Raw genomic sequence first — 23,954 nt, forward strand, 5'->3', positions numbered from 1 at the left:
ACATGATGCCCTCCATATGGGTTGAGACCTCTAACTCCTGCTACCAGTGACCATGTTATATAGGGTTGATGTGATGTCTTGAGGTCACCAGGTGTGGGAAGGCCAACAATAGGATGGATGCCCATCTGATAATAATCCAGCTCCTAAAGGAGGGATGGGCACACTGTGGCCCTCCAGATAGTAAACTGCAAATCCCACCATTCCTAGACAGCATAGCCAACAGGGAGGGATGAATGAATTAGTGAATTCTTTCCTTGCACCAACAGAAACGAAACTGCAATATGAAAAGAAGCAAAATGAAGCAGACTGAGGATAAAGCTATTGCAGCGTAACTGGCTTTGTGAGTAATCTCATTCACAGAGATATAGCTATGTGACATGCTTTCAGTGCCATGTGTTGTGAATACCGGAGGGGGTACCATGAAGTAGTGGATCATTTATTTAAGACGGAATGAACATTTGGACAAGAGTTACCATGATACAAGAAATAATACCAGAAAAGTAACAGTGTTTATTTTCTTTTTGCTTTTAGAATTCTCTTGAACTGTTATATATTAGTCTTGCTCCCTAAATCAAATCAAATCAAATCATATCACATCATCTATCACCCATGAACTGTGTTGGCTGACCCAACAGTTTGGACCTTTTGATCCTGTGTGTCCCCTTCCTAGTATATCATTATGTTCTCCACAATGCACAGAACCAGCTGCAAATCACAATATCATGACATCATCCCATTATAAATAACAACCGGGATTTACTGAAAGTTATTCAGCACATGCAGTGCAACACTGATTCCCAATGCAGGCAGGCTTTTGCTCAGCCTTAAGGCCACAAGGAAAAACTTGAATCCACCATCTAATTCTTTTTTACTGCAATGGAGTTTCCATAGAAGAGAGAGGTGCTACCTCTCCTCTTGCATTCCGACTGAACGTGTCTCCTCTAGCGGAGATCTTTGGGAAGGAGAATCATGGATCCTGCTACTCTCTGTCTTGGAACTATTTGAGAACTGAATTCCACAAAACTGGAAAGTTCGGCATATTTCTCTTCTGGCATTTTCACTGACCAGCACGTAGATGAAGGGGTCAGCCACAGCATTGGCAGTGGAAAAGCACAGGAACACCACTGATGTGGTGTAGATGCCTTTTTCAAAATGACAATTCTCATTTGGGTAGAGAAAAAAGATGACAGCTCGTACAAGTAGAACACAATGGTAGGGAGCAAAGCAGATGACGAAAATGGAGATGACAGCAATGGCCAGGTGCTTCACTTTAGCTTTCTGGACTGGGCTGAGGCTACAGCTGGTTTTAATGCTTTGAAAGATTTTGTAGTTCATGAAAATCAGGAGCAGAAAAGGGACAACAAAGCCCACAAAGAACCGGGTGGTGTTGTAATACGCCAAATGGGTATTAAGGGATGTTTCAAAGCAAGTGGTGCTGTTCCTCTCTTGAATGTTCTCCACAAAAAACACAGGGCAATAGATTGCTGCAACCACGCTGAAGAGAACAACTGTGATCACGGTGGCAGTTGTTTGGCACCGACACCATTTCCCTCTGCTTTCCAAGGCATATACGACCGCCACATAACGATCAATGGAAATGCAGCACAAGAGAAGGATGCTGATGTAGATGTTGCAGAAGAATATGTAGCCAGTTACCTGGCATGATAGCATCCCCATTGTCCAATGGTGGTTGTTTTGCACGTAAGTGATCCAGAGCGGGAGGGTGCTCAAGTACATCAGCTCACACAGTGACAGGCCAAAGAGGTAGATGGCAGTGACGTTTTTCCTGCCTATCTGCATGAAGGTGAGGATTGCTGTTAAGAAGTTGGTTGGGAGTCCCACAGCAAAGATGATGCTGTACACAACAACCAGGAGTTGCCGGCTCTCTTCATATGGCATATCGGTGGAATTGCACATGTTGCCACCATGTGCAGGATCATCCAGTGAACATTTCCTTCATTTGAGCTCTCTATGGGTCTAAGAAAAGAAAAAAAGGACACCATTACATATATTAAGAAAGGGTAATTCTCAAATGGCCATGCTCCATTACTACTAGTACTGCTACTACTACAACTACAACAACTACTACTACATTTTATTATCACAACTATTACTACTACTACAGTCAACCCTCCACATTTGGGGCTTTGATTTTTGTGGATTTGATTACTTGTAGATATGATTAATATGTTCTCGCTATGAATCCCTAGGTCCTCCAATGCAACTCTACCAAATTTGACCATCGAGTTGTGCTGGAGGACCTAGAGATTACTAGGGCAAAAAACACATATCCAGGCAGTTGTAGGTCCTCCAATGTGATTCTAGAGTCAACTTCTGGCAGATGTTGACCATAGAGTTGCACTAGAAGACATAGAGATTCCTAGATAGATGTTTTCTCTGATAGAAACATTATTTTTTTATTCGTGTTTTCCCCACTTTCACAGGGTCCTGTGCCCCTAACTTCAGTGAATGCGAAGGGTCCCTTGTAGTTTCGTAATCTAATAATCATGATGATGATAATCTACAACTATTACTATTATTATTACTAGAACAGTTGCCACTCTTCCTCCTCTATTACTCTTACAACTACTCCCATTACTATTAGTATGCTATCTTTCTCCCAATTCTGGGACCCAAGGTGGTTCACAGTATAATGACTGAAAAACAAACACATTATAATATTAAATTACAATTAAACTGCTTATCATATTAAAACAGCAACCAAATTTAAAACGAAAATTATTTAAAAGCCTATCAAAGAAAGAAAATAACTCTCCATGAAAACTCCTTTCCTTTTCAGCTAGATAGTTGCTAAAAACCTGCCATAACAAAAAGATCTTTCCCTGTGAGAGGAAGAATTTAAGAGGCATGGAGTTAGCATAGCCTCTTAGGAACAGACACTAAGAAGGCTCTGTCGCATGTCCTCATCCAATTTGCCAATGAAGAAGACAAGGCTGATAGAAGGGGCTGAAGATCTTAAAACCAGGGCAGGCTCATATTTATTTTAATTTATTCTATTTATTTATGTCTTGATTTTCTCCTGATACAGGGACTCAAGGCACATGGGGTGATATAATCCTTCATATAGACATAGTGTGAATACTGGAGTCAAGTTCAATAGAGCTTTATAATTAGCATTTTAAATCATCTGATCACAGCATCTAATTACCTGCTTGACGTTCTGAACACCCCTCAAGGGCAACCCTATGAAGCACAAATTTTAGCACGAAATGGGATGTAACAAAGCCATGTGTCCAAATCAGTTTAGTGCATTAGCTTTCACTGCACAAATGTACTCCGGGTCCTGATTAAACCTGGCATGGAGGCTCTAGGTACACTCAGTATGCCAACCTGAGTTTTCAGGGGAAGAGTAATCCCATCCAGCATAGGCAGAGCCCATATTCCCTGCCTCTGCCTCATCAGGAATGCTTGTGACTTGTCTGGATGTGTTTGCCCTCATAACTGTTCTTCATTATTGACATCAGATTTAGAACTAAGAGGCCATTCAGATTACCTTTTGTACTGAATTGTAACCTGGATTAAAAGTCGGAAGTTCCCACTGGCACCAGTTTAAACACTTGATCCAGGGCAAATCCCCCTTGGAGCATTTTTTCTGAAAGTGGATTATTTTTCATGACTTTTAGGAAAACCTGTTTCTTCCCTGCTGCCGGCAAATGTGAACTTGGCCCCGGGAGGGTTTTAGGTCAGAGGGAGGGCAGAGGGCAGAACATGCCTCCCTCTCACAGGCAGCGCTCTCTCTCTCTCTCTGTAATTTTATTTTTGACAGATTATGCGAATGCGTGTTCTACAGGTTGATACATATTGGTAGAATATGTCTGCTTGTGCTACATTTCCCTTTCATTTGCTTGCTGCCGGCACGGCATGTCACTTTGCTAGTGGCATTTAAAAAAAAAAAATTTGTGTGTGTGACAGAATATGCGAATGCTTGTGTTTCCTTTTAAATTTGGCAAACTGATACAATGTGTGAATGCTTTTGCTACATGTGTATATGTGTATGTAAGGCATTCTGGGGTGGCAATCGGAGGGAAAGCAAAGAAAGAGGATGTAGAGATGGCATTCTGAGGTGAGGTATTATTATTATTATTATTATTATTGTGACAGATTATGCGCATGCTTTTGGCTGGAAGGGAAGAGGATGGCATGAGGGGGAGATAAGGGCTTCGGAGGTGGCACTGGGCTTAAAGGGAAGGGTAGGGAAGAGGTTCCAAAGAGGAGGAAATGCTGGGCTGGAAGCAAAGGGGAAGCTAGAAGCTGGCATTCAGAGGAAAGGCTGTGGAAAACCATGACTCTGGGGGAGTCACACTCTCTCAGCCTCAGGGGATGGTAATGGCAAATCTCCTCAGATCCAATCTTGCCAGGAAAACCCCAGGATGGGGTCGTTTTAGGGTTGCCATAATCTGTAATGACCCAAATACACACAACACACACACACACACCTGGAGGTTTTTAAATTTGACAAGTTGACAGAATATGCGCATACTGCCATCAGTTTTTTTTTAAAAGGAGGCGGGAAAGTACTCATTCAGTTGGCCAATGGCTGTAGGATCTTTGACGAAAGCAGAAGTGAATTTGATTGACAACAAAGAAGGCTCCATTTTAAAGTGGTACTGCAAATGTGAACTTCAGAGGGGCAAATTGCATTGATCAAGGTAAAGGGTAGTCAGAACTTCTACCTGGGGAGATTTGGTACGGGGGCAACCAGATCTTCCCAGTTCTATCCAGAGCAAATGGGCTAGTGAGAATGGAGCCTAAATAACTTCTTCAGGTTTAAATTGATTTAGACAGAAAAGAGAAATAAAGTTGTCAAGAGTATGAGGTGGTACCGACTCCCAAAACTCCAGATCTACCCCAGCAGATTAATGTAAATGTTAAATAGTATGGGGAACAAAATCGGACTCTGAAGGACATAAAGGTCAGACAGTCCTCTTTCAATACTATCATCAATGGTGCACCTACACTGACCATTTAATCTGGGACCAATTCAAGATGCTGGTTTTGACAGACAGATCCCTTAATGGCTTGGGGCCAGGATATCTGAAACACCACCTCCTCCTGTATGAGCCTGCCTGAAATTTGAGATCTTCAGAGGAGGCCCAGTTGCAAACACCTCAAGAAGTTAGGTTGGAATGTATATATAACAAGGTTTTCTCTGTGGCAGCATGTCAACTGTGGAACTCCCTGCCCAAGGAAGATAAGCTGGCTCCATCCCCTACAGATTCCCCTGGGGTAGCATTCAGCAACTGAAACTGTTCTCATTTAACTGTTTTAAAATAATATTTGATGACAACTCTTAGACTGCTTTTTAACATTTTAAAGAGTATGTTAATGTTTTTAAAATGCTTTTTATCTTTATAATGTTTTACTTGTTTTTACTTGTTCATTGTGGGCTTATTTGTGGGCTGGGAGAAGATACAGAAATACCACAAACAAACAAACAAATCCCACCTCTCCCTACCCCGCAATTTACAAACCAGGAAAGAAAAGGGTCCACCATATATATATGGTCTTTTCACACAACACAATTATAGCATTTTGATAACACTTTAACACCTGTGGCTCCATTTTATGGAATCCTGGAACATATAGTTTCACAAAGTATTTAGAATTTTCTGCCAGAGAGTTCTAGTGCTTTGTGAAAGTACAAGTTCTGATATTCCCAGAAGTTAGAGCAGTTAAAGTGCTATCAAAGGATTATGGTTGTGAGATATGGGGGATAGTCCTATCTTGCTCTGTTAGTGTTTTCTCAGCTATTGTACTGGCATTTTCCCATTCCAAATGTTGAAATTGCTTCTCCTAAGCCTTCAACTTAGTAAAAGTTTTAATGAGAGGTAAACATTATTTTCCATCCTGTGATTCTTGTTGAACTACAATTCACAGCATTTCTCACTATTGGCTATGCTGCCTAAGGCTCCTGAGATTTAACACTATCTGGAGAGGCACCCACCACTGGTTTAAGTTTAAAAACATCCTGGGTTTTTTGATCTCATATTCTGCCCCCTGACCACTGGACTGTGTCCCTCAAAAACTTCTCTAAAATGGGTTTAGCCCTCAGGGTGGTGTATAGTGTAGTGCCTTCAGTGTTGGACTATGGCTCTGGAGACCAGGGTTTGATTCCCAGCTCGACCATGAAACCCACAAGTCACATTTCCTCAGCCTCAGGGGAAGGCCATGGCAAACCTCCTCTGAACAAATCTTGTCAAGAAAAACCCAGGATAGGTTTGCCTTTTGGTGCTGTTGTGTGTCTTTCAAGTCATTTTTTACTTATGGCGAAACAAAGGTGAACCAATCATGGGGGGTTCTTGGTAAGATTAGAATCATAAAATCACAGAATCATAGAGTTGGAAGAGACCATAAGGGCCACCCAGCCCAACCCCCTGCCATGCAGGAACTCTCAATCAAAGCATCCCCGACAGATGGCCATCCAGCCTCTATTTAATGACCTCCAGGAAGGAGACTCCAGCACACTCTGAGGGAGTGTTTTCCACCATGGAACAGCCCTTATTGTCAGGAAGTTCCTCCTAATGTTCAAATGGAATCTCTTTTCCATTGTTCTGGGTCCTGTTCTCTGGAGCAGCAGGAAACAAGCTTGCCTCCTCCTCAATATGACATCCCTTCAAATATTTAAACAGGGCTATCATATCATCTCTTAACCTTCTGTTCTCCAGGCTAAACATCCCCAGCTCCCTAAGTCTCTCCTCATATGGCATGGTTTCCAGACCCTTCACCATTTTAGTCACCCTCTTTTGGACACGCTCCAGTTTCTCAACATCTTTTTTGAATTGTGGTGCCCAGAAATGGACACAATATTCCAGGTGAGGCCTGACCAAAGCAGAATACAGTGGCACTATTGCTTCCCTTGACCTAGACACTATACTTTTATTGATGCAGCCTAAAATTGCATTGACCTTTTTAGCTGCCGCATTGCACTGTTCAATTTGTGGTCTACTTGAGGAGGTTTGCCATTGCCTTTCCTTGAGGCTGAGAGCATGTGACTTGCTCAAGGTCACCCAGCAGGTTTTGTGGCTGAGCTGGGAATTGAAACAGACCTCCATCACTTGCAGTGGCTTATGCCCAGTCCAACGCTCAAACCACTTTGCCATGCTGGCTCCCATCCCAGGTTCGCCTTAGGGTTGCTGTAAGTCAGAAACGACTTGAAGGCAAACAACCACCTCAGGCTGAAAGCATTACTCTCTTTTGTGTTATGAAATTGAACCAGTAAATACTGGGCTCTCAACTGTGCTCCAAGCCCACCTTTGCCTTAAGAATGGAGGGGAACTGCCTTACTGGACACATTCTGGAATATCATGAAACCAACGGTCATGCCTGCAACTTCATTTCCAAAACCAGCCCCCTTCACAACTGGAAAGATATTCTCCTGTTATCTACCATGTCTTTGGATCGTTTCTCCTATCTTGGTTATGGTGGTAGCAATCGGTTCTGCAAACTTTCCCTGACTGAGGTGACCAGAGTTGGTTGTGGTTCTCCTCTGCCTTGCTCTGTTGTTTCTTGCAAAGTGAACACCAAAGTTGTTTAGGCAATTCTTGTCACCATTATTGAAGCTGGAGAGACAGGCTTTTGCTGACTGGGGCTTCAGTTCAGGTAAACATCCCGTTATCTCTGCCAGATCTTAGCTACACCCATGCTCATTTCCTTTTCTCATTTATATTTGCTCTCCTGTTTTGTGTAAGAATAAGTAGAAGTTGTTATCAGGGCATAAAGAAATAAAAATGAGGTGAGTAGGTTCCCCCCCCCCCCCCCAGCCTCAAATATCAGCTGCATTTGCACTGCAGAAACAATGCAGCTTGACTCTGCTTTAACTGCCATGGCCCCATGCTATGGAATTCTGGGATTTGCAGTTTATTGTGGCACCAGAGCTCTCTGAGAGAGAAGGCTAAATAGCTCACAAAACTACAAATCCTAGATTTCCATAGCATTAAGCCATGGCCGTTAAGTGGTGTCAAACTGCATTATTTCTGCAATGCAGATTTAGCACCATTAATTCTGATCAAGATATTGGTCTGGTCAATTGAAATTGTTACCGTATTTTCCGGTGTATAAGACGACCGGGCGTATAAGACAACCCCCAACTTTTAATATTAAAAAACAGAGTTTAAGATATACTCACCATATAAGGCTACCCCTATTCCTTGGAAGCCGGCAGCCGGCCGTGCATGTGCACGCTGGCTTCAAGGGGCTTCTGGAGGCCCCTTAGAAGCTGGCGCAGGGCTGCCTGCTTCCCAGGCCTCCGGAGGCCTGAGAGGCCTGCCTGCGGCCCCAGAGCGTGCGCGTCGGCTTCCCAGGCCCTAGAGCGCGCACGCCAGCTTCTAAGGGGCCTCGGAGGAAAATAAAAACAACACATATAGCTGCTAAAATTTCCCAATCAACATGGTGTGTATTGTGTGCTTTCATGTTGTTTCCAACCTGTGACAATCCTAAGGTGAACCTATCATGCAGGTTTCTTGGCAAGTTGTTTTTCAGAGGGGGTTTGCCATTGCCATCCTTTGAATCTGAGAGAGTGTGTGACTTGCCCAAAGTCACCCAGTGTTTTTCCACAGCTGAGCCAGGATTCGAACCTGGGTCTCCCGAGTTAGAGTCCAATATTCAAAGCACTACACTATGCTGGCTCTCTACTATCATGGTACGAAGAGAAAATCAAGCCTGAACTGTTCCTAAAAGCAAACTATAGGTTGAGTTCCCTTATCCAAAATATTGAGACCAGAGGTCTTTTGGATTCTGGATTTTTTTATTTTGGAATACCTGTATTTGCATATATGTACATCATGAAGTTTCTTGGAGATGAGACCCAAGGCTAAACACAGAATTCATTCATGAATTCAGATCTCTCTCTCTCTCTCTCTCTCAGGCACCCATGAAATAAGTTTTGGTTTTTGTAATATTTTGGATTTTAGAATTCTGGAAGGGGGAGATTCAGCCTGTATCAAAACGGAGGCTATATCATGAAGTGATTTGATTCACTGGAAACAAAAATAATTCTGGAACCAGAAAACCCCATGATAGGTTCCCCATAAGCTGGAAAAAACTTGAAGGCACACAACAAGAAAAAAATTGAAAGCACTAAGAAACGAGAAGATTGTTGCCTTATGGTTGCCTAAGTCAGAAATGACTTGAAGGCATACAACAACAACAAATATTCAGGGTCGATTCATTGAGAGAGTCTTTTGCCTCTCTTGGATCGAGAGTCCTTCCTCATCAGGGAGAAAAGTGGGAAGCTGGCTGAACCGCTCTGCTCTAGCAAAGAAGGACTAAAACTCCTTCCTCACTGGAGAGAAGATTCTCACTTTGCACCTGGTCACCCTGGGAGCAGGAACTGAGCAGCTGGCCATCAAACGCTCCTTTTGCTGTAGGTGAGAGGAACAAACAGGCCTGGGCCATTGCCACTTCTATATTTGCACATGAAAGGTTGAGGCGGCAGAGGAGATGGTAGCAGTAGCATCACTGAGGGAGGGTTGCGACCCACACCGGATGTCACTCCAGAAAGGGGTGACACCCACCCAGGCCCTCTCCACTGCACTAGAAAGACTGGTTTTCAAAAATCTCACTTCAGTACTGACAATGGGACAAGGCAGAGTGGGAAGCATGAAGGGCCAAGTATGTAGTGCAGGGGTAGGCAACCTGCGGCCCGCGGGCCGGATGCGGCCCGGCGAGGCCTTGGGACCGGCCCCAACCCGGTCCTGCCGCCGATTGCTGCCGGGGCCTTTGGCGTCTCGCGCAAGGGGCATGGTGGGGCAATTGTCTATAGAAGCCTCAGAAACATGCATTTATCTTAACTTTTTAAAAAAAATCAGCAAATTTTTTCGCGTGTCCTCCATTTTTTATGTAAAAAGTGCCCTCCATTTGAAAATTTTGTCCTACATTTGTCCCGGTTTATTTATTTATTTAATTTTTAAAAAATTATTTAATTATTTGTTTTTTGGCTTCGGCCCCCCAGTTGTCTGAGGGACAGCAACCCGGTCCCCGGCTCAAAAGGGTTGCCTACCCCTGATGTAGTGCATGCAGCTCTGTCTGACACAGTGTTGTCTCATTCTATCCAATGAAAAGGGTGGCCCTGCTCATTTTCCCCAGACTTCAAATTACATGCCAAATTAAATGGGACATTAAACCATAGTTTGCTAAAATTAGTTTCGGCAACTTTAACTCCAACTGAGCCACTAGCCCATGCTGCCTACGGGATTCCAAGATTTGTGGTCCAAAAGCGTAATTTTTCTTAAAATGCATGGTCGAAACCACTGTCAGTGGCAATCTTCTACCAGGATGAGGACATGACAGATGGAAAGAGGGAATTTAACCATCTGTCAGCCCACTGTGTCCCAATTAAAATTGCTTATCTCTCTGTGTTGTGTGTATTGTGTAGCTTCAAGTTGTTTCTGACTTATGGTGACTTATCATGGGGTTTTGTTGGCAAAATTTGTTCAGAAAAGGTTTGCATTGCCTTCCCAAGGCTGAGAGGGTGTGACTTACCCAAGGTCATCCAGTGGGTTTCATGGGTTTTGGGTATGTCCGCAGCAAAAGGAAGAAGAAGGAAATGGTAGGGCCACTCTGTGGAGAAGATGGCAAAATGCTAACAGAGGACAGAGAAAAGGCAGAATTACTCAACACCTTCTTTGTCTCAGTCTTCTCAGAAAAGGAAAAGGGTGCTCAACCTGAGGATAATGGAGCAGAGGACAGAATAGGGGAATTTCAGCACAGAATAAGCAAAGAGATAGTAGAGGAATACCTTGTTAATCTAAATGAATATCAGTCTCCAGGACCAGATGAACTACTGTACATCCAAGGGTATTAAAAGAGCTGGCAAATGTAATATCGGAGCCATTGGCAATAACCTTTGAAAACTCCTGGAGAACAGGAGAAGTCCCAGCAGACTGGCGGAGGGCAAACGTCTCCATCTTCAAAAAGGGGAAAAAAGAGGCCCCAACAATTATCGTCCAGTTAGTCTGACATCTATACCAGGAAAGATTCTGGAGCAGATCATTAAACAGAGAGTCTGTGAACATCTAGAAAGCAATGCCATAATCACAAAAAGTCAACATGGGTTTCAGAGAAACAAGTCATGCCAGACAAATCTGATCTCTTTCTTTGATAAAATTACCAGCTTGGTAGATGAAGGGAATGCTGTGGATAGAGTATATCTAGTAAGGCCTTTGACAAAGTTCCCCATGACATTTCTTGCAAACAAGCTTGTAAAATGTGGGCTAGACAAGGCAACCGTTACATGGATTTGTAATTGGTTGACCGACCGAACGCAAAGGGTGCTGCTCCTTTTCATCCTGGAGAGAAATGACCAGTGGGGTCCCACAGGGCTCTGTCCTGGGCCCAGTGCTATTCAACATCATTATCAATTACTTGGAGGACAAAATTGGGGGGATACTTATCAAATTTGCAGATGACACCAAACTAGGGGGAATAACTAATACTCCAGAGAACAGGATCAAAATTCAAGATGATCTGAATAGACTAGAAAGCTGGGCCAAAGCTAACAAAATCAAATTCAACACAGAGAAATGTAAGGTACTGCACTTCAGGCAGAAAAATGAAATGCACAGATATAGAATGAGCGACACCTGGCTGAATGAAACTACATGGGAAAGGGATTTGGGAGTCCAAGTAGACCACAAGTTGAACATGAGTCAACAGTGCGACGCAGCAGCTAAAAAGGCCAATGCAATTTTAGGCTGCATCAATAAAAGTATAGCGTCTAGATCAAGAGAAGTAATAATGCCATTATATTCTGCTCTGGTCAGGCCCCACCTGGAATATTGTGTCCAGTTCTGGGTGCCACAATTCAAAAAGGACATTGAGAAGCGGGAGCATGTCCAAAGGAGGGGGACTAAAATGGTGAAAGGTCTGGAAACCATGTTCTATGAGGAACGACTTAGGGAGCTGGGGATGTTTAGCCTGGAGAAGAGAAGGTTAAGAGGTGATATGATAGCCCTGTTTAAATATTTGAAGGGATGTCATATTGAGGAGGGAGCAAGCTTATTTTCTGCTGCTCCAGAGACTAGGACCCGGAACAATGGATGCAAGCTACTGAAAAAGAGATTCCACCTCAACATTAGGAAGAACTTCCTGACAATAAGGGCTGTCCGACAGTGGAACACACTCCCTCGGAGTGTAGTGGAGTCTCCCTCCTTGGAGGTCTTTTAACAGAGGGTAGATGGCCATCTGTCGGGGATGCTTTGGTTTGGATTTCCTGCATGGCAGGGGGTTGGACTGGATGGCCCTTGTGGTCTCTTCCAACGCTATGATTCTATGATTCTATGGCTGAGCTGGGAATCGAACCTTGGTCACCAGAGTCTTATTCCAACACGCAAACCACTACACCACACTTGCTCCCCTTATCTCTAGAAAGTTTTTTTTTTAAATCATTTTTTTTTAGTCAAGAAGGAAACTCCCTCTGGCACACACAGACAGGCTGCTTTTGTAATAACATACTTAAGGTCCCCTTCTCTTGTGAAAGGAACCAGTTCCTATTTTTATTTTTATTATTTTAAAAATGAGGATCTAAGGACACAACTCTCAACCTGGGAAAGAGGATGTAGAAACATCAGGGAAATGTATTATGTCCTACTCAGTCACGTTTAAGCCCCTGTCTCTGTTAGTATAGCTTTTGGAAGACATGGATTTTTACCAAATGCCTTCAGATGAAAAATGTGGGATGTGGGCTGCATGTGGCACCTAGGGCTATTTTTAATGTCCCATAGGGGTCTCGAAAATGCCTCCAAATGACACCAATAGTGGAGGGCATTTCCATCATATTTGGATGCACCTATGAACAAACGTATTTTATTTCTTTTTTGCTCTAAAGCATTTTGGAAGCAGCCTGGGGTCCCACTCTGGGAGAAAGGCGGTGTTGGATTGGACTAAAATATTAAGCCTACCATATCTCCTGAGTAGGACACCGAGTTGGATTAAGCCCTGAAGCTGGATAGGAAGGTACCACACAAAGACTGAATTATTTTCAGTCCTACTTACTTATAACAATGCCTCTGATGGACAAACTTTATATCATGACAGTAGCATTTTATAGACATTTTGGAGCTATAGAAACAGGGCAAAAAAAATCACATGAACAGAGTGAATGTTTCCCCTCCTCTATTGCATGTGTGCCATTTCTTGTCTCTGAAAAGAACCGAGTCGTTGGCTGCATCTGCACTGCAGAAATAATCCAGGTTGACTCCACTTTAATTGCCATGGCTCAATGCTATGGAATTCTGGGAACTGTAGTTTATTGTAGCACCAGAGCTCTCTGACAGAGAAGGCTAAATGTCAAATGAAATGAAATGAAATGAAATATATTTCATTTCATGGCTAAATGTCTCACAAAACTACAGTTCCCAGAATTCCATTGCATTAAGCCTTGGCAGTTAAAGTGGGGTCAACCTGGTTTATTTCTGTAGTGTGGATACAGTGTTTGTAACATCATCATTCCTGTGAATCAATGGATGTTCTCAGGGTAAGCTAGTCAGTTTCAAAATTGGTCTTATTACCTTATCTGTGACACTGAATCTGGACAGAGTTCTTGCAGTTGGAGCAATTTGCAGAAAGCCAGTGAGACAGACACAAAAATGGATGCAAAGATTTAATGATGAAATATTCTTGACTGAGGATGGGCAGAATGTGGCCCTTAAGATGCCCCATCCCGCACCCTCCCTTTATTTATACCTCACCTTCCTACAGTGAACATAACCACTTTAAGTACTGTAGCTCCATCCTATGGAATCCTGGGATCTGTAGTTTTACAAGGTCTTTAGTCTCTGCCAAAGAGTGCTGGTGCCTCACAAAACTACAAATCCTGGAATTCTGTAGGAGGGAATCATGGCAGTTAAAATTGCATCACACTGCATTATTCCTAGGTGCAGATGGTACTGTAAATCAACTTAATTTGTAAAAAAATTGGTAAGCGGAAGACAAAAAGGGAAAGTGGGAGGAGGCGAGAGAAACTGAGACATTTGAAAAGGCATTGAAAAAGTGGGATATGTGAGAGTATTAGTCAAGATCGTCTCTGCCAAAATGGGACAGTTGGATAAGGAACATGTCAGAATTTCCAACTCTGAAGACAGAATTGTGAACATGTTAGAATTTCCATTCCATCCCTAGTTTCTCTATGTAATCCTTACTCTTACAAAGTAGAGAAACCACTCTGGAGGGGAGAACTTGCAAGCAAGTTGGAGAATGCTCAACTTGCTGAGTTATGACAGCTACTGTTGAATAAAATCTAGACAATGGCTGCATCCACACTGCAGACAGACATAATCTGGTTTGACTCCACTTTAACTGCCCGTGGTCAAGGTTATGAAATTCTGGGAACTGTAGTTTGTTGTGGGACCAGAGCTCCCAGAATTCCATAACCTTGACCCATGGCAGTTAAAGTGGAGTCAAACCGGATTATTTCTGCAGTGCGGATGCAGCCAATGATGACTTTTCTTCACATCCCCAACTGCCACATGTGTTGAGTCTCTTGCAGAATCTGTGTAGGGACTTTCATATCTTCAGGTCCTGGACTGACCCCATCTTCCTAGCCTTCCTGCAGGGACGTAGCCAAGGGGGGGGGGGGATCTTGGGGCCCAGACCCCCCCCCTTCCATTAGAAAAATGAATGGTATGTGCTGCTGTGCCACTGCACCCAAGCCCCATTATAATGGTGGCACTTAGTCTGGACCCCCCCCCCCCTTCCTAAAATCCTGGCTACGTCCCTGCTTCCTGGATGGAAAAGCTGATATAATGTGACTTCCCAACTCAGTTAAGCTTTGCATGAGAAACACAGACTTCCTGTAGATGCCGTGGATGTTAGTTGATGTAAATTCTCCAAAGGAAGGACTCAAGCTAACACCCACTTTTTTTTTTTTTTTTAAAATAAAACGCCAGAATGCACAAAGCAAACCATGAGGCAGTAACAGCTGGGAAAGGAAACGGCAGGGAGTTAGCTTTCGGACTAGAAAAATGGGCAGAAAGCCAATGCACAAGGCATATACAAGATATATACTGTATGAGCAGAGCTATTCTCCCAGTGGAAACTATAATAGAGAAACACCAAACTAGGGATGGGTTAACTATGGCGGGTCTAAAGGCCACTTTTCTGCCCCGGTACCCTCTGATGGGTGCCCACAGACCGTCAGAAACAAATGTCCAGACATCAATTTTTGGTTTTGAAAAAGAGCATTTTAAAAATTTAAAAACTATAGATGGCTCTGCACCTTATTTCAAAGGTGAATTGCTGCTCTTGGAAACTTCTACAAAGTGCAATAAGGGTTTTTTGTTTTTGTTTTTTTGGAGAGGGAGCAGACAAAGACTAGTCTGAGGAGTTTGGAGGCGTTAGATGTTACTAAAACAGTCACATGCAGACCCACTTTGCCTACTCCAGTCCTAAACTTGTTGTTGTTAACTGACACATCCCTAGAACTCTTTTCCAAAACCAAATTTCAAACAAGTTGATTTTCTTCCTATCAGCTTTCTTTCGTGTCTATCTTTTACAACCATATATAGAACCTGGACATACGATGGCATGGACCATCCTAAGTTTAGTATTAAATTACCTAGATTACACCTGAACATCTTGTCTAGTTCCTTCTTAGCTGCCCTTCCAAGTCTTCTTAGCCTGATTTCTTGATAGCAGTCTCCATTCTGATTAATGACTGAGCCATGGTATGGGAAATCTTGAACAATTTCAATATCTTCATCATCTACTTTTTGTTGTTGTTGTCTTCAAATTGTTTCTCACTTATGGCGACCCTAAGGTGACCCTATAATGGTGTTTTCTTGGCAAGTTACTTCAGAGGGGGTTTGCCATTGCCATCCTCTCCTCAGTAATTGTTCCAAGTCATTATTAATTTTTGCTAGTGGTATGGCATCATCTGTATATCTTAAATTGGAGTTTATCACACAGGAGGGAAGCGTCCAAATCCCATGGATAAACGGGGTTTAAATCTGTGAATATCCTGCAAGAGTGGGATTGTTTTCAGACAACATCACATGACTTTGGAATAAACTTGACATTAACCTGTGCAATTTCAAAGTTAAAAAGCAGAGCAATTTTGCCACTTTTTGCACGGGTTAATGTTGGGTTAAAGTCAAAGTCCCCCAATGTGTCTGAAAACAAGCCCGCTCTTGCAGGATATTCACCGGATTTAAACCCTGTTTATCTATGGGATTTGGGTGCTTTGCCTCCCATGTGATAAACTCCATTGTTAATGTTCCTTTCTACAATTTTCATGCAACCTTCTTCTGACTCTAACCCTGCTTTATGTATGATACATTCAGTGTACAAGTTAAACAAATAAGGTAATAAAATGCAGCCTTGCCTGACCCCCTTACTTACTGGAGACCATTTTGTTTCTCTGTATTCTGTCCTGACAGTAGCCTCTTACCCTAAGTACTGGTTATGCACTAGGGCAATCAAATGTTGTAGTACACCCATTTCTTTAAAAACCATCCATAGTTTTTCATGATCTACCCAATCAAAAACTTTGCTATAATCTATAAAGCATTGGCTGATTTTCTTCTGAAATTCTTTTGTGTGCTCCATTATCCAATGCAGATGTGCAATATGATCCCTACTGCCGTTTCCTTTCCTAAACCCAGCTTGGACACCTGGCATTTTTCATTCTGTCTTTGTTGTAGAATTTTGAGCATCATTTTGCTGGCATGGGAGATTAATGCAATGGTCCCATGGGTACTGCAATCCTGGGTGTCCCCTTTTGGGGGGACTGGAGTGTATATTGAGTGTTTCCAATCTGTGAGTCATTCTTCTATTTTCCATATTTGTTGACAGATTTTAATTAAAATTAGAATAGATTCTGTGTCTTCAAGCAGCTTTATTGGTGTGCCACCTGTTCCTGGTGTTTTACTTCTTCCAAGTGCTTTGAGCGCAGCTTCATCTTTTTTCTAAAATTGTAGATTCATTTTCAAGTGTTTTTTCTTTGAATGACTCTGTCATACTTTGATCTCTTTTTAAAAATGATTCAGTGTATTGTTGCCATTCCCCTGGTGGTTGTAGAGCATCCCCAAAACATCACAAAATAACAAGAATACTCTTCCAAAGAGCTCTAGAGCCTTAGCAGATTACAAATCCTATAATTCTGTAGGATACATGGCAGTTGAAGTGGTGTCAAGGTGCTAGAATTGCGTAGCGTGGAACGGATATAAGGTGCCAAAGCTAAAACGTTTGGAGGAAAGGACGAGCAGATTTTTAGTTTAAATTTCCCTTTGATCTTGTGGAAGAGGTCACTTGTTTTTCCTTTGTTGCTGTTATCTTCTATTTCTCTGCATTGATTATTGTAGTAGTTCTCTTTGTCCCTGAAAATAAGTTTCTGAACAGTTGCATTCAGAGTTCTGACTGTTTCTGCCACCTTTTACTTTTGCTTCTTTTTCACATTCTGTTCTTAACTTTTTGAAGACTTTCATCTGTCATCCATTGAGGCGGCTTCTTCTTCTGGATGCAGATATTATATTTTTGCATTCCTCCTTGATAATGTCCCTGGCTTCAATCCAGAGTTCTTCAGGCTCAGAGTCAATTACGCGTAGTACTGTAAACCTATTTTTTTTTTACATTATCTTTAAATACTATGGAGATGATCTTCAGCATGTATTCTGACATGATAGTTGGTTTAGTATTCTTCTTTAGCTTTAGTTAATTTTGATATTAGCAGTTCATTGTCTGGGCCTTGATAATCTGCTCCGTGTCTTGCTTTTGCTGAGTGAATCCTTCTGATCATGTAGTCTATTTTATTTCTATATCAGTTTCCAGGTGATATCCATGTATACATTCACCTCCATGGTTGCTTGAAGAGTTTGTTTGTGATGAACAAACTGTTGGCCTTGCAAAATTCAATCAGTTGGTCTCCTGCTTCATTTCTTGATCCTAGACCAAATTTCCCTACAATCTTCATACTTGTCAAATCTCATGTTCCTATGATGTGTGTTGAGCAGCTTCAGACTTTCCTTTCACCTCTAAGCACATCAACTGCTGAATGTTCTTAGCTTGAGTCCAGTTGTGTCATTAGCCAGTGTTACTCATAGTTGTCCCATGCTGTACCCCAGTAGTTTATTGAGTGCCATCTGACCTGAGAGTCTGCCTCATCATGGAGTTTCCATGGTAAAAGACATTCAGAATGGGTTTACCATGCCTCCCTCTGAGCATAACTAACAAGTGTTAGCTATGGTGCTCCTGCCATTGTCTCTGAGAGATCCTCCGTCAGTGTCACTTCTTGCCCCTACTGCTACTCAGTAGCTGTTTGGTACATTTCAGCTGGCTCCTCAGGAAATCCTATCTGCTATTAAAGACCCTACTAGCCGGGAGCCAAAATGACCAGATGTCCTCCTTTTCCAGGACCTGTCCTACATGTCAATCTTTTGTTCATGAGGAATTTCAAAATGTCCTCCATTTTGAGCATTTTATTATTATTATTATTATTAACCTTTATTTATGAAGCGCTGTACTGAGAATCACAAATTTACATTTATATGTTTTTAGCTTGGCAATGTCCTACATTGTTCTTGAATGGTGCTTTGTCCTCCTTTGCAGTTAGGACATCTGGTCATCCTACCTACTAGCAGCACTGCTACTGTCAGCATACCCTCTTGTCTCACATTAGCATGCAATCTTACCACAACCATGGAAATGTAGTGCCATTATTATTATTATTATTATAGTTTATTTTTATAGCGCTATAAATGTACACATAATATTGGCCCTTAAACATAATGTTGATGATATTATGGGGTCCTTAGCTCAGCAGCAGGAAACAAAGCAAAGCAACTAACATATTTGGAGGAGGGGCAAAGGAAGGAAAAATACGTTTTGCTAACTCTTAATTTTATAGGTATAACTGTTAAATAAAAGGGAGTAGCAAAAGAAAAAACCTGTTCTGTAGACCCAAAAATGCTTGAAAGAGGACAAGAAAAGTTATATTTAGAAGATGAATCTTACCACTAGTTTCACAGGTCAATAGAAGAGGGATTTGTGTACGTTAGACACCTATGTATGACTTCCAAAAAGCACTTTACAAGCAAAAGGCCTTTTGGATAGTCACCTGTTTACACTTCACAGTTCAAACCTTTTTAAATCGCTTTGGTTCCATCCTATGGAATTCTGGGATTAGTAGTTTAGCGAGAATTCTCCAATGCTTGCTAAGGTAGAAGACAGTAGGAAAAGAGAAAGACTGCATTACAGGTAGATAGACTCAAGCATGGAAGTCACAGCCCCGAGTCTGCAAGATGGACTGATTCAGCATTTTCTGAAAATGTCAGCCACAGATGCTGGCGAAACGTCAGGAAGAAACTCTTCTAGAACATGGCCACATAGCCCAAAAAACCCCCACAAAAAACTATGATTTAGAAGTGTCGCATTGATATGTTCGCCATAAACTGAGATCAATTTTATAGCAATTATCAATAACAAAAATAACAGGAATGCTCTTCCAAAGTGTTGTAGGGCGTTAGCAGACTACAAATCCTATAATTCTGTAGGAAGCAGTGTCAAGGGGCTAGAATTGTGTAGCGTGGAATGGACCTAAGGTGCTAAAATCAAAAAGGTTTGGAGGAAAGAATGAGTGGATTTTTGTGTGAAGCACTGTGAGCTCAGTTGGTGTGCAAGAACCGTTTCTGGTGCTAAACACATACCAAGAGACATGTGGTTCCTTACTTCTAGGTGTATGCCTGCAGCTTCCTCCTCACTTCCCCACCAGACTTCTATTTTGCAGCTAACAAAGTAGATTGCAGAAGGTGGAACTGGAAGTCTGCCCAAGCCTGAACTAAGGGAAAGAAAAGTAAGATATAGTATTTTGGACTATATCTTCTAGAATCCCCTAGCCAGCATGGCCAGTGCTTGGCTTGACTTATAGTCCCAAAGTGACTTTTCCAAGCTCTGTTGCCAGCTAAAGAGGCGATCTCTCGTAAGACTATTAAGTCTGAGGACTCCTGATGATAATTCCTTATGAGTCTACCACACTCGTCCTGCAAAGATTGGGTACAAAATGATATAAAACCAATCCAAAACAGAAACAATTAGAACAGAATACCCTCGTTCCTTGAACAAAACGTGTGCCCGATCAGTAAGGCTTTAAAATATCATGAAACCATGCAAAACAAATTGATCAGCGACAGCAGAGAGAAGGATGTGAACGTTAGGAGCAGTGGTGAATTTTGAGATTTATTTTTTTAACTGTGGAAAAAAATACAGTCAGCCCTCCGTATCCATGGATTTCTTACCCACTGATTCAACTATCCATGTTTTGCATATATATATATATATATATATATATATATGCGCAAACTCTATTTTTGCCATTTTAAGTAAGGGACACCATTTTACCACCCCACTGAATATAATGGGACTTGAGCATCTGTGCATTTTGGTATCCATGGAGGGTCCTGGAACCAAATGCCAGCGGATGCTAAGGGCCCTCTGTACAATTTGGCATCACACAAAGGGTGCTTTCACACTACAGAATTGTAGCAGGTTGTGAAGTGTGGGCCCAGTTTTTAATCAACAGAGCTTGCAAAGGGTACTTTTTTGGGGACAGTAATGTCCTGGCTGGGGGGATTCTGGGACTTGGAGTCCAAAGTAACCTTCCTAAGCTCTGGTTCCCTCCACATGAGCAATGCTAAGAAAACACTGAGTGCAACATCAGTAATAAATCGGAAGAAAAAAACCCCAAACCTTGTACTAAAAAATAAATAAAAATAGCTTACTTCTACAAGATGCAATGTCCAATTTTCTAGCTCTTTGCAGATGTCCTTTTTTCTTGACGGAGTCTATGGAGCATCAAGAGCCGCACACCAAGCGCTGGCATCGACTTGTCTTGCCACACATGTGCGAATGAAACCAGAGCCAGGAAGTGACAGTCAGTTGTGGCGTTAGCTCACATTTGAAACAAAGGGAAAAAGAAAAAAGGAAAAAACCCCCACCACTTACACAACCAAGTCAATTGTTTCATCATTACACATTTAGCAGTGTTTTAAAAATAATCACAATAACAATAATGGACTTTGGCCACAAGTCAAGAATACTGTACAAATGCTGCAGTGCCAAATGCTCTTGCTTAGAGTTCCAGACAGCTAGAGATGCTCTTTTCTAGTTATTTTAGGCTGCATCCACACTGCAGAAAGAATCTGGTTTGACATGGCTTTAACTGCCAGGGCTCCATGCTATGGAATTCTGGGAATGGTAGTTTGTTAACTATTATAGCTCCATTTTATAGCATTCTGAGATTTGTAGTTTGTGGGGGCACCAGAACTCTGCTGTTGTTGTTGCTGCCATATGCCTTCAAGTAGTTTCCAATTTGTGGCAACCCTAAGGCAAGCCTGTCACAGGGGTTTCTTGGCAAAATTTATTCAGAGGGGTTTTTGCCATTGCCATCCTCTGAGGCTGAGAGAGTGTGACTTGCTTAAGGTCACCCAGTGGGTTTCCACTGCTGAGCAGGGATTCAAACCCTGATCTCTAGAGACATAGTCCAATGCTCAAACCACTAGGCCATGCTGGCTAAATATCACACAAAACTACAAATCCCAGAATTCCATAACATTGTGCCATAGCAGTTAAAATGGTATCAAGCTTCTTTAATTCTGCAGTGCAGATGCAGCCTGCGGTGTCTCAGCCCAGACTACCTTTCAAGTAATGTCTAAAGGCTGTCCCATATGAGAAGAGTACAGGTGAGGTATGGAGCAACCAAATTTCACAACAAACCCAGACAAACTTCAAAAAGGGTGAGGGAGACTTTATAAACAAACAAACAAACAAACCAAAACAAAACATTATGCACATTCTGGGTAGTGGTGGTGGTATTGAAGTTCTGCTCTGTGATGGTGGAGAAATTCAGTACATGCTCAGGAATACTCATCCCAAGGAGTTATGATTCTGGGGAACCATTGGTGGAAAATGTAAACACAAACTACATTTGATGTCTTTTCAGAAGAACACTTTTTAATAAACTGATCCATCTTTAACTTCAGATTTTTTTTAAGTGCAAAGGGATAATGTGGATTGCTGTTTTTCCTTTGATTTATTCCTTGTTCTTGGAGTGTGGGTTTGTTTTTTTAGTGTGTATTTGATTCTTGTTGTTTATAATGTAGCCACTGTCATTGTTGTTGTTGTTATTGTTTTCCTTCTGTGATTTATTCCTTGTTCTTGGAGTTTAGGTTTGATTCTTGTTGTTTTTATTGTAGCTACTGCTATTATAATAATTATTATTATTCATGTTCCCTCTGTGACTTAGAATCACAGAATCAACTTATTCCTTGTTCTTAGAGTTTAGGTTTGATTCTTGATTTTTTTAATGTAGCTACTGCCATTATTATTATTATTAATATTATTATTATTATTTTCCCTCTTGTGATTTATTCCTTGTTTTTGGAGAGCAGGTTTGATTCTTGTTGTTTTTATTATAGCCGCTGCCGCCATCGTCATCGTCATCATCATCATCATTTTCCCTCCGTGATTTATTCCTTGTTCTTGGAGTGTGGGTTTGATTCTTGTTGTTTTAATGTAGCTACTGCCATTATTATTTATTTTCCCTCTGTGATTTAGTCCTTGTTTTTGGAGAGCAGTTTTGATTCCTGTTGTTTTTATTGTAGCTGCTGCCATCATCATCATCACCATAATCATTATCATAACCATCATTATTTTCCCTCTGTGATCTCTTCCTTGTTTCTGGAGAGCAGGTTTGATTCCTGTTGTATTTATTGTAGCTGATGCCATTATTATTATTATTATTATTATTATTATTATTATTATTTTCCCTCTGTGATTTATGCCTTGTATTTGGAGAGCAGTTTTGATTCCTTTTCTTTTTTCTTTTGTAATGGTAGCTACTGCCATCACCATTATCACCACCACCACCACCACCATCATCATTTTGATAAGTCACCTATGAAAGGTTTTACAAAAAAACCAACCAACCGAACAGAACAAGTTCTTAATAATGGCAATAATTATATGTTCTTAATAATGACCTGTCCTCCAGCCCAAATATTTGTGGGAACTGTAATCATTCTTACTGAGGCAGCAAAGAGAATTGGTCTTGCTTGCTTTTGAGTAGCACCTGTACACCTGCATTCTCCCTCCTTTCCCACTTTCACTTTCTGCTCTTTGACAGAGACCCACTTTGCACAAAAAATAAAGGGGGGAAAAGATGAGAGGAGCCTCATTCACACAACATGATAAACTGATTTTTGCATTGGATCGTTTCGAATCGATGGAGCGCTTCGACATTGAATAGATGTTCAGACTTTGATTGCCGCCGTCAAACCTGCTCATTTCAATTTAACCCACTTCACGTACCAATTCCTATATTATTATTATTAGTGTTTATTTATGTAGCACCATAAATTTGCATGGCACTTTACAGAAATCATTAAAGCAACAGATAACCTGCCAATGGCGTACAATCTAAAAGTCATGGAATATATAATAATATACAGTAATTATACAATTTATCCCAGTAAGATACAGCTATAAAACTATAAAAACTATAAAACAGATAATGCATCATTAATCCAACATCATTTTACTATGCCATTGTGTATACAATGGGACTTGAGCATCCACAGATTTTGGTATAGATGGTGGGTCCTGGAACCAAACCCAGGCAAATAACAAGGGCCCACTGTAATGGCATTGTAAAGATAACTCTTTGTTGTTGCTGTTGTATACCTTCAACTCATTTTTGACTTGGGATCACCCTAAGGTGAACCTATCACCAAGTTTTCTTGGCAAGGTTTCTTTGGAGGAGTTTTTGCCTTTGCCTTTCTCAGAGGTTGAGAGAATGTGACTTGCTCAAGGTCATCCAGTGGATTTCCATGGACAAGCAGAGATTTGAACCCTGGTCTCTCAGTGCCCTGGTCCATCACTCAAACCACTACACCATACTGGCTCTCTAGGATTGCTCTTAGCCCATTTGAAAATGTGGTCACATCCATTGT

General features: G+C 41.6%; 1 protein-coding gene across 2 annotated transcripts; it reads right to left on the reverse strand.

The window, feature by feature from the left end:
* Positions 1-514: 514 nt before the first annotated feature.
* GPR132 (G protein-coupled receptor 132) lies at positions 515-20,839 on the reverse strand. Of its 2 annotated transcripts, none has more exons than XM_089523622.1 (2): positions 20,727-20,839; positions 515-1,977 (listed from the first exon to the last, which is right to left on the reverse strand). In XM_089523622.1, exon 2 carries the CDS (start codon positions 1,915-1,917, stop codon positions 904-906), a length of 1,014 nt encoding a protein of 337 aa, XP_089379748.1. In that variant the 5' UTR covers positions 1,918-1,977; positions 20,727-20,839; the 3' UTR covers positions 515-903. The 2 variants fall into 2 exon arrangements, with proteins under 2 accessions (XP_089379748.1, XP_089379750.1); XM_089523624.1 differs by lacking the exon at positions 20,727-20,839 and adding an exon at positions 10,757-10,797.
* Positions 20,840-23,954: the final 3,115 nt, after the last annotated feature.

This window comes from Sceloporus occidentalis, unplaced genomic scaffold (assembly GCF_023333645.1).
Source record: "Sceloporus occidentalis isolate IW3139 unplaced genomic scaffold, rSceOcc1.0.p SCAF_4, whole genome shotgun sequence".
Classification (NCBI taxonomy): Eukaryota; Metazoa; Chordata; class Lepidosauria; order Squamata; family Phrynosomatidae; genus Sceloporus; species Sceloporus occidentalis.

Excerpts from the sequence above, each read along its gene's own strand:
- GPR132 (XM_089523622.1), bottom strand. The coding sequence starts at position 1,917 with ATGTGCAATTCCACCGATATGCCATATGAAGAGAGCCGGCAACTCCTG.